The following is a 16,416-nucleotide window of genomic DNA, read 5'->3' as shown; positions in this document are numbered from 1 at the left end:
GCAGCCCGAGGCCCCAAAGTCTGAGACGAGCCGCCGCCGCCCCCGCCGCCGCCGCCGCCACTGCGGGGAGGAGGGGGAGGAGGAGCGGGAGGAGGGACGAGCTGGTTGGGAGAAGAGGAAAAAAAGTTTTGAGACTTTTCCGCTGCCGCTGGGAGCCGGAGGCGCGGGGACCGCTTGGCGCGGCGCAACCCGGCGAGGAGGCAGGACTTGGGGACCCCAGACCGCCCCCTTACCTCCTCGGACGCTTGCTCCCTCCCTGTCTACACGTCGTCCCCCAGGCGCCCCCACTGCGGACCAGCCCTCAGGAACCGCAAACCCGACTCCCGCGAAGACCTGACCCTAAGACCTCGGGCGCACCCCCCTGCACGCCCCATATCCCGGCCTCTCTCCTGAGCCTCTACGCGTCCAAGAACCCTTCTCCTCCGGGATCCGGGAGACTGGATCTCTCTTAGACCTGCCTCAGCTCCCCTATTCAGGACCACCCACCTCTGGTACTAGATCGCGCCCATCTCGGGTTTTCCCGTGGGATACCGAGAAGCCACCCACCAGTCTCCCCTCCATTCTCCTCGAGGGCCTCAACCTTCCCACCCCACCCCTCAGGCCCTCCTACTTTTCCTTGGGAGACCCCCAGCCAGCTCCTGTAGGGGCGGGGCCTCCCTGTTCCCAGCCCAGCCCGGCTCGCGCTCTCGGCAGTGCCGGGGGGGCGCTGCCTCCCCCATGCCGCCCTCCGGGCTGCGGCTGCTGCCGCTGCTGCTGCCGCTGCTGTGGCTACTAGTGCTGACGCCTTACCGGCCGGCTGCCGGACTATCCACCTGCAAGACCATCGACATGGAGCTGGTGAAGAGGAAGCGCATCGAGGCCATCCGCGGCCAGATCCTATCCAAGCTGCGACTCGCCAGTCCCCCGAGTCAGGGGGAGGTGCCGCCCGGCCCGCTGCCTGAGTCCGTGCTGGCCCTTTACAACAGCACCCGTGACCGGGTGGCCGGGGAGAGCGCAGAGCCGGAGCCCGAACCGGAGGCGGACTACTACGCCAAGGAGGTCACCCGCGTGCTAACCGTGGAAAACAGCCACAGTGAGCTTTGAAGGGTCGGGGACCCTGGAAGGGAGCCCCCAAGGGGGCGCCGGCACGCAGGGGGCAGGGGGAGGAAATTACTAGCGGAGGAAACTGACTGGAGGAAGAGGACCCCCGGGGGCCCCGGAACGTGGGAGAGGATCCCAAAGAGGATAGAGCGGATCTCCCTACCCACCCCCACCCTCACCCCCACCCTCGTATCTGGTCTTGAAGAGAAGAGAGCGAAGTGGACTGCTTCTGGAGAGTGACGGGAACATGCAGGATCCTAGGGGGAGTCCCTTGGAGGGAGAGAAGCGATTGGGGCAAGAGGTAGAAAAAGGCTTTCCGCTACAGGCTGCACTAGAGTGCGGGGGTCATGGGGCTGGGGCTGCAGAGAGGAATCGCGCTTTGCGATAAGCGGAGACCCCAGTTTTGAGCAGGGAGAGGCCGTGGGGAAAGCGGACGCAGAGCTCAGGGGTAGTGAGGCGGGAAGATTCAAGGGCAGAAAAATTAGGTAAAGCGAAGCCCAGAGGTGCCGGAAAATGGAGAGTGGACCAGCTTGCAGAAGGTGCCAGGAGCACGCGGGATTGAGGGGACAGAGAGTGGAGTGGTGAGGGGGTGAAAAATGCGGAGAAGAAAGGGGCGCGAAGTCGTAGGGAGGGGAAAAGGAAGCTAGTGGCGAGAAGCGGACTCCCCAGGGTCGCCGGGGATGGCCGCGGAGGGGCCCTGAGTATTTCGCAGATGGACGTGCGAGGAGGAAGCCCAGCCGAGGAAGCGATACCCCAGGAAACCTAGCACACTAGGTCATGGGAAGGGGTTTACAGCGTGGGAAAGGCGGACCGGGAGGGGGGCGGAGGAGGCATCGACGGTGCCCTGCTGGCAGCGGCGAGCCCCTCGCGCTGCGGGATGGAAGGGAGTGGGCTGAGCGAGGAACCTAGCCGCAGGGGGAGAAGTGGATGGGTACGAGTCCACAAGATGTGGGTGAGGAAGCCCCACGTGGGTGCCACGCGCGGGGGGAGGAGCTGCGGGTCCGGAAGAGGGGAGGAGGACCCCACAGAGCTAAAGGCTGAGAGTCTGGACCCCAAAATGCCAGTTCCTCTCCGGGAGGCTGGGGAAACCCCAGCGTCCGGCCACCTCGCCCGCCCGCCCTCCCTTCCCTTTCCTTCCCGTGCCCTGGGGGGCGGGGATCGCGCGCGGAGCCTGGGGCGAGACGAGGCAGGTCCGGTCCCCGCCCTCGCAGCGGCGGCGCCTCGGGCCCTCTTCACCCCAGCTCCGGGCGGGGCTACCGCTGGGCCCGCCCGTTCAGCGCCCACGCAGGGACCCAGGCGTCCCAAGTGGCCCGGAGGATTGGGGCGATCCCCCTCCTTTCACTTTCCCTCTTGGACTTGTGGGTCACCAGCCCCTTTATACGCCCAATTGTGTCTCCAGCCAAACGACGCCCGTCCCCACCCACATGTTCGTCTCATCTCACCTCTTCCGTCGTCTCTTCACCTTAGGTGTAGAGATTTCTTTGACGCATCTGAAACCTTCAATCTTCTCCTCCCGGATTGCCTCCATCTGCCCCCAAACCCTCTGTTTCTTCTTCCCGTGTGTCTGTCAATGTGTCTCCATCTTTGTCTTTCCATCTCTCCTGCATCCCCATTAGTCTCTGTCCACGTGTGGGGCTCCCGTGTGGACCTCCTCCCTACCTCTCCCAGTCTCTGCGGTCTCTCCCTCTCTCCTGCTGATCTCTGCCCCTCCTCTCTCTTTTCCTATCTGTCTCCCCGCCTGCCTCTACCCTTCCTCTGGGGGTTGCTGAGTAACTGCTCGGCCAGATAGGACTTATAGGGGGGAGGGGCTGGCCTGGCTGGAATGGGGAGGAATAGGGGAAGGGGGCCCCGCATAAGGGATTCTTCTTGCCTTCTCATCAGATCCTGTCCCCATCTCCCTACCCCTACTGCTGTTTCCCCAGTTGATCCAGGAGTTTGTGCTCTGCCTCTTCAACCCTAACCAGGAACTTTTCCTAGACTAGTAAACACTTCCTAATTTCCTTCCCACCCCTAAGCCATTCCTACCTAGAATGAACTTCGCCTTTTCAGCTGAGGGAGGAAGCAATTAATAATAATAATAATAAATAATAATAATAATATCACATGAGCAGGGAGGCAGCATAGCCCTAGTGGTTGAGATCATAGTCTCTGGAGCCAGACTGCTTGAGTTTGAATCCCGTTCTGCAGCTTCCTAGCTATGCGACCTTGCCGCAAATTACTTAATCTCTTTGTGCTTGTGTTCCCCCATCTATAAAACGGGCATAATAATCTTCCTCATGGGGCCGTTGTGAAGTTTAAATGCGCAGTGCTTTGAATAGGCAAGTAGTGAGTGCAATTTAACACACATATTAGAGTGAGCACTATGTGCAGACTGTGCTACATGCATTATCTGCGTCATCTCATTTCACACTCGTTCTGCCATTGGTCTTTGTTTTACAGGTGAGAATCTGGCACAGAGAGAGTAATTCACTTGCCCAGAGTTACATAGCGCTTCACTTAGGAGAGCCGGGGTTGGAAGGCAGGAGCTTGATGTGGCTGCCACTTCCCAAAGAATAGGAAACTGAGGCTCCTGGAGGGATGTGACTTGCCAAGGTCACAGAGCTGAAAGGCAGCAGAGGCATGGTCTGCTCCAGATGCCCTTGACCGTACACTGCCATTAACTTGCATTTGAGAATCCAAGCACTAGGGAGGCCTGAGCAAGCAGAGGAGACACCTTTGGTGCCAGCCTATACTGAGTGGTCCCTTTACAGATGATGGGAGAGAAGAGTGATTAGGACTGTTTTACAGAGGAAGAAACAAATCCAGAGAAGGAAAGCATTCAGCCAAGGTCACATAGCTACAAGTGTCAGGATCAGACTCCAACCCAGGGCTATCTGGAGCCCACAATCTTAGACTTGGGGTGTACCAGCTCCCCCGCCCCTGCCACACCCCTGACATCCCCCTTCTCTGCTCCTTCTGCCTAGAAATCTATGAGACATACAAGCATAATTCACACAGCATATACATGTTCTTCAACACGTCCGAGCTCCGGGAAGCAGTGTCGGAACCCGAGTTGCTCTCCCGAGCAGAGCTGCGTATGCAGAGACACAAATTGAGAGTGGAGCAGCATGTGGAGCTGTACCAGGTGGGGCATGGGCCAGATGGGGTTTCTGGACTGCGGGGGGCTGCAGAGTCCACACAGATAGACCCTGAAGGATGGAGGCACACAGACCATGGGATCAGAGGGCGCTCTGAAACTTCAGACTCCTGGCACCCTAGAATGTTAACCACTTAGAGGCCAGAATCTTAGCAACTGGATTCTAGGATACAGGACTCTTGAATGTTGCAATCTCTAGAAAGGTTGGGGGTTCTCGACTGATTGTGTCCCATATGATAGCCACTAGCACAGATGGCCATTTAAGTTGATGAAAATTAAATGAAAGCAAAAATTCAGTTCCTCAGTCTTTCTGGCTATATTTCAAGTGGCCATAGTCACATGCGGTCAGTAGCTATTTTGGACGCCGCAGATAAAGAACAGAGAGGTCTCTTGGATAGCTCTGTTCTAGAAGATTTGGAGTCTTCAGGAAGATTGGCGCCTTCAGACAGGCTGGTGTCTCTAGAAGGTCGTGTGACCTGGAATCCACATTACATAGAGCTTTGGCTTCCATAGTAGGGATGGTAGGCATTAGCCTCTTACAGGGGAACTTTGATGTTAATGTCGGAGAGTCTAGAGAATACAGCTTTATGCAGCTGGCCCCTGGAACCTTCTGTCCAGCCCCAGGGGGTCATTCCTTGTGGATGTCAGGCATCTGCAGCTTCTAGGTCTGTGAAATGTCAGATTCCTGGATTTGTAGAACATTACTCTCAGAACTCTCGGGCTCATTAACTGCGTAATCCTTGGGGTGCTGTCGGACCCTGGAGTTACAGAGTAATTTCTAACATAAGTCCCTAGAAAGTTAGAGACTCAGAATTCAGGCTGTCAGATTTGCAGAACTGTATGCTGAGTGAAGCCTAGGATGGCTGCAGGAGAATCTGAGCACGGTGGGCTCTCCAGGCCGAAAGGAGCCTGGTGTTTCACCAGCTAGGAAACAGGTCTAGAGAGGAAAGGGCATTTCCATGGGCCTGACAAGGCGGGGCGGGGGGGTGGTGGTGGTGGAGGCAGAGGCCAAGGATGAGCCCCCTGGTGCCTTGACCCCCTGGCCTGGAGCTCTTTCCTCTTCTTCTGTTGGGACCCTCTGGGAGGGGACTGTCTGAGGGACTATCTAAGGACTGTTAAGGGGAACAGATGGAGCGGGAAGTGCAGTTAATAAACATGGGGGTGCATGGCAGCATCTACCTACCATCTTTCTCCTCTCATTCATCATCCCCCAGAAATACAACAACGGTTCCTGGCGCTACCTCAGCAGCCAGCTCCTGGCCCCCAGTGACACGCCTGAATGGTTGTCCTTTGAGGTCACTGGAGTAGTACGGCAGTGGCTGAGTAAGAAAGGTGAGGACCGATGTTCTGTTCCACCCCTATTTTGCAATGGGGTCAACCCCATTGTTTGTCCCTGAGCTGCCCTGCCTAGCACCCCGCCCCTCATGTTGGTGCCAAATAGCTGAGACCTGGCTCTCTCAGGCACTCAGACCCCAGCAATGAATGGGTTGATCCATTTCCTGAGCACCTGCTCTATGCTGGGTGATTCTGGGGACGCAGCAGTGACCAAACAGCACCATTGTTGCCCTCACAGAGCTTGTGGTTCATTGCTGGGGTGGGGAAAGGGAATGAAAGACCTGTAAACCAGGTAGTAATGACCTAGAGTGGGCAGGCCGGCGGTGGGGAGCCCAGAGGAGGTGCATGCCCAGACTGGAACCAAAGAGGGCTTCCTGGAGGAGGGGACATGGGAGCTGACACCTGAGGGCAGAGGAATAGGCTGTGCCAGCGACAGCCTGCCACATCTGACCCGTCTAGAAGAGGAGGATGGTGTCTGTCCTGTCCCGGCCGAACCCACAGCACCCACATGTCTCTTCCTAGTCTCCCTCTTATTCATACCTCCATTCAATAAGTGCCAGGAGGTCCCTGCTGTGTGCCTGGCCCTGTGACAGTGGTGCAGGGGACACAGTGATAACCAAGAAGACTTCTAGGCCCTGTCCTCCTGGGGCCCACAGTCACTTTCAGACACTTAAGAAGTTTTGCTAAAGTTCGAGCAGGCATTGATGACCAGAATGACCAGGGCCAGGATCGGGGAGCCCAGAGCAGACACCCAAACCCATCTGGAGGTGGGGTCCGGGAGGGTTTTCTGGGTGAGGGTGATTGTGCTGGACAAAGGCCTGTTTGCCCATTACTGAGCCCAGAGCACCCAGGACAGGACCCAGGACAGGGCTCATTCATTGAGGAAGCCGTTCTCCCTCAGCTGCCCTGCAGGGCATGAGCACCCCAACCCTGCTTTCTCCCGCTTTGGGCAAGTCACCTCTTCTCTATGCCTGGGTGTCATTCTCGTCTGTAAAATGGGGGACTTTGGTGAGGGTTAAAGGACATAAGGCCCACCAAGCATTTAGAACAGGACTGGCGCCCAGTCTGCAATCTGTAGATGTCTGTTTTTATGACTGTGGGCCAGGCCCTATGGGGAACAAGACGAAGATCCCTGCCTGCCCCCGCCCCCTCGCCACTCCAAGCATCCTGCTCTCCACTGAGAACAATGAAGGAAATAAATAGCCAAATACAAATGTCTGAGGAGGTCAGTGCTATGCAGAAAATAAAGCGGTGTCACAGTAGGGGTAGGGCCTGCATCCTGGAGGGCCTCTTGGAGGCAGTGATGTTTCAGCTAGAGGCTGAGGAGGAGGCGGCAGCAAGGCAAAGAACTGGAGAGAGAGGGCGCAGAGAGCAGGCAGGCAGGGGAAGGGGCAGGGAGGAGCCCCATGGTGTTTGCTGCTTCTTTCTTCCACTCCCACAGTCTGGGTGAGTGTACCCTCACACTGGCTCCCCGCTTCTCCCTCCCACAGGGGAAATCGAGGGCTTTCGCCTCAGTGCCCACTGCTCCTGTGACAACAAAGATGACATACTTCATGTGGAAATCAATGGTGAGGCCCACCTCTCTGTCCCAGTGCCATGCGCAGTGCGTACGTGTATGTGTGACCCCTTCTCTCCCTGTCCGTCCCCCCATTTGTCCATCTGAGAGTATGTGTGTACCTGTCACCCCACCCCCACCCCGCCTCCACCACCTTCTGACGCCCAAACTAAAACAGGAATCAGTATCGGCCGCCGGGGTGACCTGGCCACCATTCATGGCATAAACCGGCCCTTCCTGCTGCTCATGGCCACCCCGCTGGAGAGGGCCCAGCACCTGCACAGTTCCCGGCACCGCCGAGCTCTGGACACCAACTACTGCTTCAGGTGAAGAGCGACGCCTTCCAGTCTAGCGGCCTGACTAGGCACTGTAGTGTGGGCACCTGGCTGGTGCCATGCTTGGGCTGGTGTCCATTTCCACTTGGAGGGCTCGGGGGTTCAGGTGTGCATCCGAGAACGCTGGGGTGTGCGAGCTGGGAGTCCTAGAATGTTCAGGTCAGGCTGCTTTTCTGCTGGTGTGTGGGAATCAGAGGTGATTAGAATGTTGAACACGGAGAATGTGGGAATTCAGTGTTGGAAGGATGCCATGTTCAAGATCTGTGTTGGTGGCAGGTTAAGGTGTTCTAGAATGTTGGGATTCTAGGATGCTAGAGTTCAGTGTTAATTACTGCAGTCTGACAGTGTTGGACTCAAGGAGCGTTGGGAGCCCAGAATTTGGGAGTTCCGAATTGGAAGTTTGCCTGAGTTGGATTCCTGTGCCATTGAAAGGTTGGAATCTCCAGTGTTGGCTAACTAGAGTCCCTGAATCCTGGGCTCAGAATGGTAGATTCCTTCATTAAAATACAGCATCCACAAATAGAGTTGGGGAAAGCCAGAATTTTGGTATCCTAGAGCGTCGGGGCTCAGTGCTGGAATGTTAGATTCTTGGAAGGCTGGGATCTTAGAAAGTGGCAGGTTGGACCTCTTGAGTGATGGGCTCAGAACTGTGGAATGTTGGAATGCCGTATTGCAATATTGGAATTCAAGAATGCCAAGATCCTCGAGAGTTGGAATGCAGGACTCCTAGAAAGCTGGAAAAGCCTTTGCGGTGTTAGAATCTTGAGATGCTGGACTATTGTAGTCTGTGAACAGTCTAGATTTCTAGAATGTTGAAATTCAGAGTCAGAATGTTGAGAATCTAGGATGATAATCTGACCTCGTCCCTCCCCTGCTTAATATTTTGATAGTGCCTCTAGGCTTTGTCACATGCTGTTCCCCCGCTGGAAAGTCAGCTCCGCTCCCAGGTCCTTCACCACCAGATCCTACCCTCAGCCCATCAACCCTCTGAAAGAATGGATCGAATCCTTGAGCACTAACTGTTAATGATATTACAGAGAGAGGCAGCCAGCCCTGTGAGCCTCCACAGAGAGGATCCCGATATCACATAGGAAGTCTTACCAAAAAATCGAACCTGAGGTTGATTGAGACGATAGAGCCAACTACCAGTTTTCCAGAAATACAGGGAGCGTGGAACGTGTTAAGCATCACCATAGGCATGCAGCCAGCGACACTTAGACTGAGGGAAACCTGACTCATTTTTATCAACAGATATAATGCAAGGGGCAGGAATAGACAAAGACATGGTTCTATAGATTTCTAAAAGAATCTTGAGAGATATATCAACCAACTGCAATGCATAGACCTTATTTGGATCTTTCTTTTTGCAGACTCTTAAAAAAAAAAAAAAAGACATGAGACAGCTGGGGAAATGTGAGCTCTAATGAGATATTTGCTGATATCAAGGAATTATTGTTAATTTTTCTCATGTGGTTATGTTTTGAAATAGTCCTGAATTTCTTGGAGATACATATGGAATTATTTGTGGGTGAAATGATAACAGGGGAGAGGAAGCGGGTCGGGGTAGAGATACAGTGAGTTTGGCCAGGACTTGCTGAGTCGAAGCTGGGCAATAAAGACATGAGGGTTCAATTCAATATCTTCTACTTTTGTGTGTGTTTGAAGGTTTCCAAGAGCTTTGTGAGGGCCCAGACTGTGCATGTCACTGGGTCATCTGGAAGGCTCGTTAAATCTGCCCTGTTGTCCCCCACCCCCAGTTTCTGATTCAGTAGTGTGGGGTGGAGCCTGAGAATTTTCATTCCCCACAAGTTCCCAGGCAATGCTGCTGCTGCTCCTTCTAGGACCCCATATGGAGAATGGCTGAGCTGGGAAATAGAATCACAGACGAATCACATCTCAGGACCTCAGAACCCCAGCCAGAGCTGGACTGGAAATGAAAGATTATTCTGGACAGTGGTTCTTCCACCTTTGTGAGTTCAGGACCCCCTTGAGAAGCCAAAAGCCAGGAACCTTCTCCCTCAGAAATGTGCGCACACATACACACACATGTGCATCTGGTTTGGGGGCCTCGTGACCCCCTCGAGCCTACATACGTAGACTTCTCGAAGCCCCCTTGGCCCTAAGGTTATTGTCACCTTATTCGATCGAACATCGCCCCTATCTTTGATGGGGAAACTGAGGCCTAACCAGACTGTGGAGGCACGAGGCAGAGCTCAGGGATCTGTATCCTGACTCCCTTTTCAGGGCTTTTTGGCTCTTGGAAAGGCCTTGTCTAGCCCTGGGGAGATCCTGTGTCATTACCTCTTTCCCCTCTGCTTGAGCTGACACGGTTGATGATCACAGGCTCTGGGCTGGCACAGAGTCGGTTGTGAACCTGGCCCTGAGCACTACGCCTTACACACTGTACGCAAGCAGGCAACATTCTTCTTCTCTGAGGCTCAGTTTCTTCATCCTTCAAATGGAAATAATAATGAGGCCTGCCTTGCAGGGTTTTGAAATTAACTGACGAATTCTCTATTGATTACAATTTGAATAGGTAAATACATGCAAAAGACCAAACCTAGAAAGGATCTCAGAGACCCTCCAGCTGTGACCCACCAACCCCTCTCTGAAGAGGCAGCCACTTCTATTATATTTGAGTCTAACTTCCAGAGAATTTTTGCATGAGATGCTTATACATTTCCATATATATTTTTATTTTGTCCAAATGGCAGTCTTATTTTCTTGAGGGGTGGGAGACTGCATTTTTTTCTTTTAATTTTTTTTCTGATTCTAAAAGTAACACATTATCCACTGTCGAGAATTTAGAAAAAACAGAAGGCTATCTCACCCATCATACTAAATATAAATGTCACAGAAATATAAATATAAAAGATATTATCCATTATACCTCATATTAAAAAGTCACTGTCAACATTTTAATATAGTTCCTTCTAGTCACTTTATACAAAACAGAATATTGGTCTTCTGGTAACCATAGCTTTGCATAGTATTTCTTTCGCGTGTTAGGAATGTGAAATGTAAAATGTTCTTGGCATCCCATGAGTCAAACTTTTTAGCCAGGCTCCCTGCCCATCTCAGCCATAGCCCCAGGGGCCTGCACTTTTAAAATCTCCCCGCTCCTTTCAAATGTGCGGAAGCCTGGGCCCCAGGTCAGGGGGACTGGCCTTTGCATCTGAGCATGGGACAGAGATCGTTAGTCCCAAATGGTAACATTTTATACACCACTATTCTCCAACTTGCTTTTAATAAACCTACCATTTTAAGCAATTAATTTATACACCCCATATTTGCAAAGTGCTTACTGCGTGCCAGGCACTGTTGTAGGCTCTGGGGATATATTAGGGAGCAAAACAGACAAAAAGTCCTGTCCTCAGAGAAAGACAGATAACAGATAAACAAATGGACCTCAAATAAAAGAGAGCTGGCTATGAGTTCTAAGAAGGAAAATTAATTGGAGGGAAGGGACAGAAAGGAAAATATTGGGCGACTATTTTTCCTATTCCAATTAAAATGTTTTTATTATGGAAAATTTCAAATGTATATGAAAGCAGCCAGGATAGTGTAATGAACTCTCATCTAGCTTCCATTTGTCCCACTTAAAATTTTGTGTTTTCTTGCATACCTGCAATGCTGTTGTTACATTGAGTGGAATTAACAGTCTTTTGGATTGGTATTTTGGATAGGGTGGTCCAGGAAGGACCCTCTGAGGAGATAACATTCATTTGACTATGCATTGAGCACCTACTTCATGCCAGGCCGTTCTAGGAGTTAAGGCTCCCTGAATGAAGGACATTTGAACAGACATTTAAATGAAGTGAAGAAATGAGCCAGAGAGGATATCTATGGGAATAGCAAGCAAGTGCAAAGGCCCTGGGGTGAGACTGTTTGAAGAACAGTGAGGATGCAAGAGTAGAGTGAGACGTGGAGAGGCAGCTGAGATCAGCCAGATCCAGTAGTGCCTTGTAGTTCATGGCGAGGACTTCAGGCCGTTGTCCTGAGTGAGACGGAGCCATGTTCACAGCAGAGGAGCGATATGACAATCTCTAGCATGTGTCTCCACAGGGCAGGGACTAATGACTGCTTCGACTGTACTGAGTCCCCGATCCCAGCCCAGCAGTAGCTCGATAAACATTTGTTGCATACGTAGAATGCATCAAATGGAGCTGCACTGGTTTTCACGTTCCAGTGTGGATGCCCCATAATTTATTTAGCCGTCCCTGTGGATGGTCACTTGGTTTCTTACAGGCTTGCTTTGGGCACTGCATGAGATGCTGTTTATTATGATGCTCTTTGCATAGGGCTTGACTAGAGGAAGTGCTTTATCAGTGTTAGCGACTGCGACTGTTGCTGTTCTTAATCACAGGGGGTCCAAGGGAGACCAAGATGTAGCCCTGAGGGGGTGGGGGTAGGGGGGAAATCTGGAGTGAAGCAAACAGACGCCTGGGGAGGAGAGGCATGGCCCATCCTTGCACTCCAGGTTCTCCTGACCTGGGTTCCTCCTCTCCTTGCCTGCAGCTCCACAGAGAAGAACTGCTGCGTGCGGCAGCTTTACATCGACTTCCGCAAAGACCTGGGCTGGAAGTGGATCCACGAGCCCAAGGGCTACCATGCCAACTTCTGCCTCGGGCCCTGTCCCTACATTTGGAGCCTGGACACACAGTACAGCAAGGTGCGTCTGGTACCCTGGGCTAGAGGTAGGAGGGACCAAGGGTGGGAAGGGAGAAAAGTCAAACCAGAGATGAAGTGATGAGATGGGGAGAAAGAAAGACACAGGGAGATTGGAGGAGTGGTGATAAAGAGATGGGAGAAAAGCTAGATACAGGCCCTAGCAGTTAGAGACGTGACACAGAAGAACATGAGATTCCAGGGATTCACGGAGATGGAGTCATTTGGTAGGGCGGTGGGGGAATGGGGGTGGGGGGACGGTGAATCGAGGCAGAGAGATGGAAAGAGAAAGAAAAGGAGAGGCATGATGAGAGACAAAAAAGGCAGCAAGAGGGCTCAGACTAACTGATAGAGTTAGGAAGGTGGAAGGAGAAAGATTGAGATCCCAGCCAGAAGTGGGAAATAGGGAGACGTAGTGATTGAGACCTAACAAGGTGAGATAAGACAAGGGCGATGGAGAGCGGCTGGCAGGGTGGGGGGTACCCTCCCCGCGACCCCCGGCCCTGACCCCACCCGCCTGCCCGCAGGTTCTGGCCCTGTACAACCAGCACAACCCCGGCGCGTCGGCAGCGCCGTGCTGCGTGCCGCAGGCGCTGGAGCCGCTGCCTATCGTGTACTACGTGGGCCGCAAGCCCAAGGTCGAGCAGCTCTCCAACATGATCGTGCGCTCCTGCAAGTGCAGCTGAGGCCCCGCCCTGCGCCGACAGGCCCCGCCCTCCGGCAGGCCCGGCCCCGCCCCCCCGCCCCCGCCCGCAGCGCCGGGCTGTATTTAATGACACCCGTCCCCAAGCCCACTTGGGGACACATTAAAGGTGGAGAGAGGACTGGGGTCTGTGTCATTGGGCTCCTGAGGGGCTCTACCTTCCGACGTTCCCAGAGTCCCGCTCCATCTGCTTCCTCCTGTCTTTCCACCATTCATTCCGTCCTCAAACACTGACCATTTCTGCGTTCCATGTGCTCCTGGTGAACACCAGATTTATTTACTGAGCATCCTGAGCCCTGTACTAAGTGCCTCAATTAACTCATTTAATCACCATAACAAAGCTTTGGGATACAGGGCCGCTCCTAATGCTTTAAAGGTGAGGACACTGAGGCCCAGAGAGGTTAAGTGGGATAGTTCCTTCCCACCAAGAGGGAAGGGGACAGACATAGTAAGTAGCACCAAGATAGTAAAGCAGGATGGAGTGAGAGACATGACTTTGGGGAGGAGGGAGGGCTTCTCAAAGGAGGAGGCATTTGGGACTTGAAGGCAGCCTGAGGGAGGATGGGGGAGAGTGTTCTTGGTAGGAGGACAAAAGCAAGCGAGCATGAACTTGGGGTGAGAGAGAGAGGAACAAGGCCAGTGTGGTTGGAAGGGAGGGGCAAGGGGAAGGGTGTTGGGAGCTGAGTCAGACGGTAACACAGGCCAGAGAGTAATAACAATCCTCCACACCAGGTATGAATCTACCAGCTCACTGCATTCTCCCTGCAGCCCAGGGCAGGAGTTGGCAAACTGCGACCTGCAAGCACTTCTGACCCACTGCCTGTTTCTGTAAATAAAGTTTTATTGGAGCACAGCCATGAATCGGATCGTCTCTGGCTGTTTCAGTGCTGCAAGGGCAGAGTCAAGTAGAAACTATGCAAAATCAAAAAAAATTCCTATCTGAAAATGCTTGCCAACTCCGGCTACAGAGACCACTTTACACATGGGAATACTGAGGCAGAGAGAGGGTGAGTTACTGGTTAAGGTCACATAGCTAGCAAGCAGCAGAGCTGGGACTTGAACGCAGGCAGTTGGGAGTGAAGGGTCTCTGCGTAACTCCTGACTGGTGCTGCTTCCCGGACCACAACAGGCTTGCGGGAACCTGTGGGAACTTGTACTCAGGGGAAGATGGGAGCCATGACAGGACTCTGAACACAGAGGGGGTGTGATTTGACTTAGGTGCCCAGATGGTCCCTCTGGCTGATAGTTGAGAGTTGACTGAAGCGGCGTGGCGGGTGGGGGTGGGGGGCTGCAGGTGACTGCAAGGTGACCAGTCATCCAAGTGAGGGATGCCGTTGCCCTGAGCTGGGGGTTTCCTGCCTATGCCTCCTTTTCTCCCATCTGCTGTGCGGTCTTGCTTGTGAATTCTCTCCTGCTTCCTCTTTCTCCTGCCTCTTGGTTTCCCCTCGTCCTCCCAGGTTTCAATTCCCCCATCTCTCTCCCCTGCCCTTCTCAGTCCCCGAACCTGACTTGCTCCCTTGCCCAGTGATGCCAGGGGGGAGGATGGTGTGAGCTGAGGTCCCGTCACTCATGGGTGGCATTAGGCCTGGGTGAGTGGGCCCTGGCACCCTCCCAGCTCACAGTAGCAATGAGGTTACTCCTCCTGCCCCAGGTCTGCCAGCCACAGAGGTAGGGGGTGGGGTAGGGGCAGCAGTTTGCAATGCAACGACATGCAGCCATTGTCACCAGCCTCGTGTGTGGAGACACTCGAAAGGACACAGTAACATGGACTGTAGTCACGGCGACTCTGAGCATTTGGCACATATGCACACACAACTCATACGGAATTTCGAGTATGGACTGTGTCCCAAAGTCATGCAAATGCATTCACTTCAGAGCCATAATGGACGCACAAAAACTTTCGCGGGACACCTGGCAGCAGTCACAGCTCACACATGCCACCCCATTACACACGTACAGCCCAGCATAGAGGTTTCACTGGAACCTGACACGGACAGAGACCTCAGTAGGGACTAAGCACAACACAATCACACAAACACATTCTGTTGGGTCACGGTCACAACCACCACAGACAGACTCAGAGACAGTGCCACACACAGACACACACCCACACACCTCACAGCGTCAGGAAATGAAACCGAGACTCGGGCAGGGACCCACCAGCAGTTACACAAACATCCTCCATCAGTCATGGGCACAAACAGGCACAGTGCGCAGGCACACGACCCGGCCCGTCACAGTCCCACCCAGACACACAGCACACATGATGGGACACGTCACAATCACACAGACTGCCAGGCAGTGGTGCCCACTCAGTCTGACATTTCACGTCCCAACACACTCAGGCCTGGGGAGTCCCACATGGCCCTGCGGACAGCAGCCGACCCGTCATAACCAGACACATTGTCACACCCCAAGTCCCAGACGGATCGGCCCCACACACCCAGGTACACCCCCAAGGTCGCGGCTCTCACACGCCCAGCGCGTGCCTGGGCCCTGGGACAAGTCCTGGCTGCACCCGGGTATTCACACTCCTGGTCGGTGGACCTCGCTGAGCCCTGGCCACTCCCTCGTGACACACCCCGCCCACCTGCCTGCAGCCAGGGAAGGAAACTTGCAGGCTCAGCACCTTCCCGCTGCGTGCGCACTGCTCCAGCCCTGCCCCCCCACCCCGCACCCTTTTCCCGGGGTGGCCGGGCCTTGTTGGGACAAGGCAACTCAGGTCCTCAGCCAGCTGCGGGAGCAGGACTGGGGGTTCAGGGAGCCCCGCTCCCCTCCCTGGCCTCTGTGGGCAGCCAGGGCTGGGAGGGAAGTCGTGGGGGGAGCCTGGGTTCCGGCTAGAGCCCCAGCTTCCCATCCGGTCCCCATGGGGCAGGAAGCAGGTCCGGGGGAGGCCAGCTGAGGCCTTCCTGCCCCCTCCCCCAGACAGGCCTGGGACCGGGGTCAGTGGGAGGGAGAGGGAGAAGAGGGAGGGATCAAGAGAGTGAAAGGGAGGGAGGGAAGGAGGGTGAGCCCCTGCCCCTTAAATCTCTGGACATCCAGAGTATTGGTGTGTTTTGTGTCTCTAAGGTGAATTTGAAAGTGTTCAGGACTCCTTTGTGTGTGAGCCCCTAAGCTTTGTGGTGTGAGTTTTGTGTGTCTTGCACAGGGGCCTCTAACACACTGGCTGGGTGCCTGTGGGCTGTTAGGTGTCAGTGGGCATTTTCGACGTGTGCGTGTCCCCAGCACGTGTTCAACGCCATATGTTGGTGACTGCTGTTTCTCTCGTTGAGTCTGCTGTACAAGTCGGTGTGCTCTCTGTGCTCTGTGTCCTGATGCGTGTGACTCGGCAAGTCTGTGTATACAGTGAGTTGTATGCCTGGGGTGTGCTGTGCGTCTGCATTTTTTTTCTCAACATCTTTGCTGTTCTTGGGTGTGATTTGACTTGAAATACGGGTGTTTTCTGTGTGTTTATGGGTCTGTGAGAAAGGTGTATTTCCAGGAAGTGTTTCATATTTCTTACACATGAGCTGTTTCAGCATGTGTGTGTGTGTGTGTGTGTGGGAGTTCCCGGTGTTTGTGGGAGAGCTGTTTCTGGGTTACATTTTGAGACCGGTGTGCATGT

General features: G+C 53.9%; 1 protein-coding gene across 3 annotated transcripts in view; it reads left to right on the top strand.

The window, feature by feature from the left end:
* Window positions 1–80: 80 nt before the first annotated feature.
* The window catches only part of TGFB1 (transforming growth factor beta 1), a 19,019-nt gene continuing 2,683 nt past the window's right edge, over window positions 81–16,416 (top strand). Inside the window, exons 1-7 of one of the 3 annotated variants that reach the window (XM_016135677.2) lie at window positions 81–1,072; window positions 4,044–4,204; window positions 5,431–5,548; window positions 7,042–7,119; window positions 7,285–7,432; window positions 11,960–12,113; window positions 12,637–13,673. In XM_016135677.2, coding sequence (XP_015991163.1) covers window positions 718–1,072; window positions 4,044–4,204; window positions 5,431–5,548; window positions 7,042–7,119; window positions 7,285–7,432; window positions 11,960–12,113; window positions 12,637–12,795 — 1,173 coding nt within the window. In that variant the 5' untranslated portion in view covers window positions 81–717 and the 3' untranslated portion in view covers window positions 12,796–13,673. Of the gene's footprint in view, window positions 1,073–4,043; window positions 4,205–5,430; window positions 5,549–7,041; window positions 7,120–7,284; window positions 7,433–11,959; window positions 12,114–12,636; window positions 13,674–16,416 lie in introns of those variants that run through there. The other 2 variants (XM_036231683.1, XM_036231682.1) reach the window with 2 other exon arrangements.

This window comes from Rousettus aegyptiacus, unplaced genomic scaffold (genome assembly GCF_014176215.1).
Source record: "Rousettus aegyptiacus isolate mRouAeg1 unplaced genomic scaffold, mRouAeg1.p scaffold_m13_p_14, whole genome shotgun sequence".
Taxonomy (NCBI): domain Eukaryota; kingdom Metazoa; phylum Chordata; class Mammalia; order Chiroptera; family Pteropodidae; genus Rousettus; species Rousettus aegyptiacus.
Note: the sequence above shows the minus strand (reverse complement) of the source record. Positions and strands in the feature narration are given on the sequence as shown.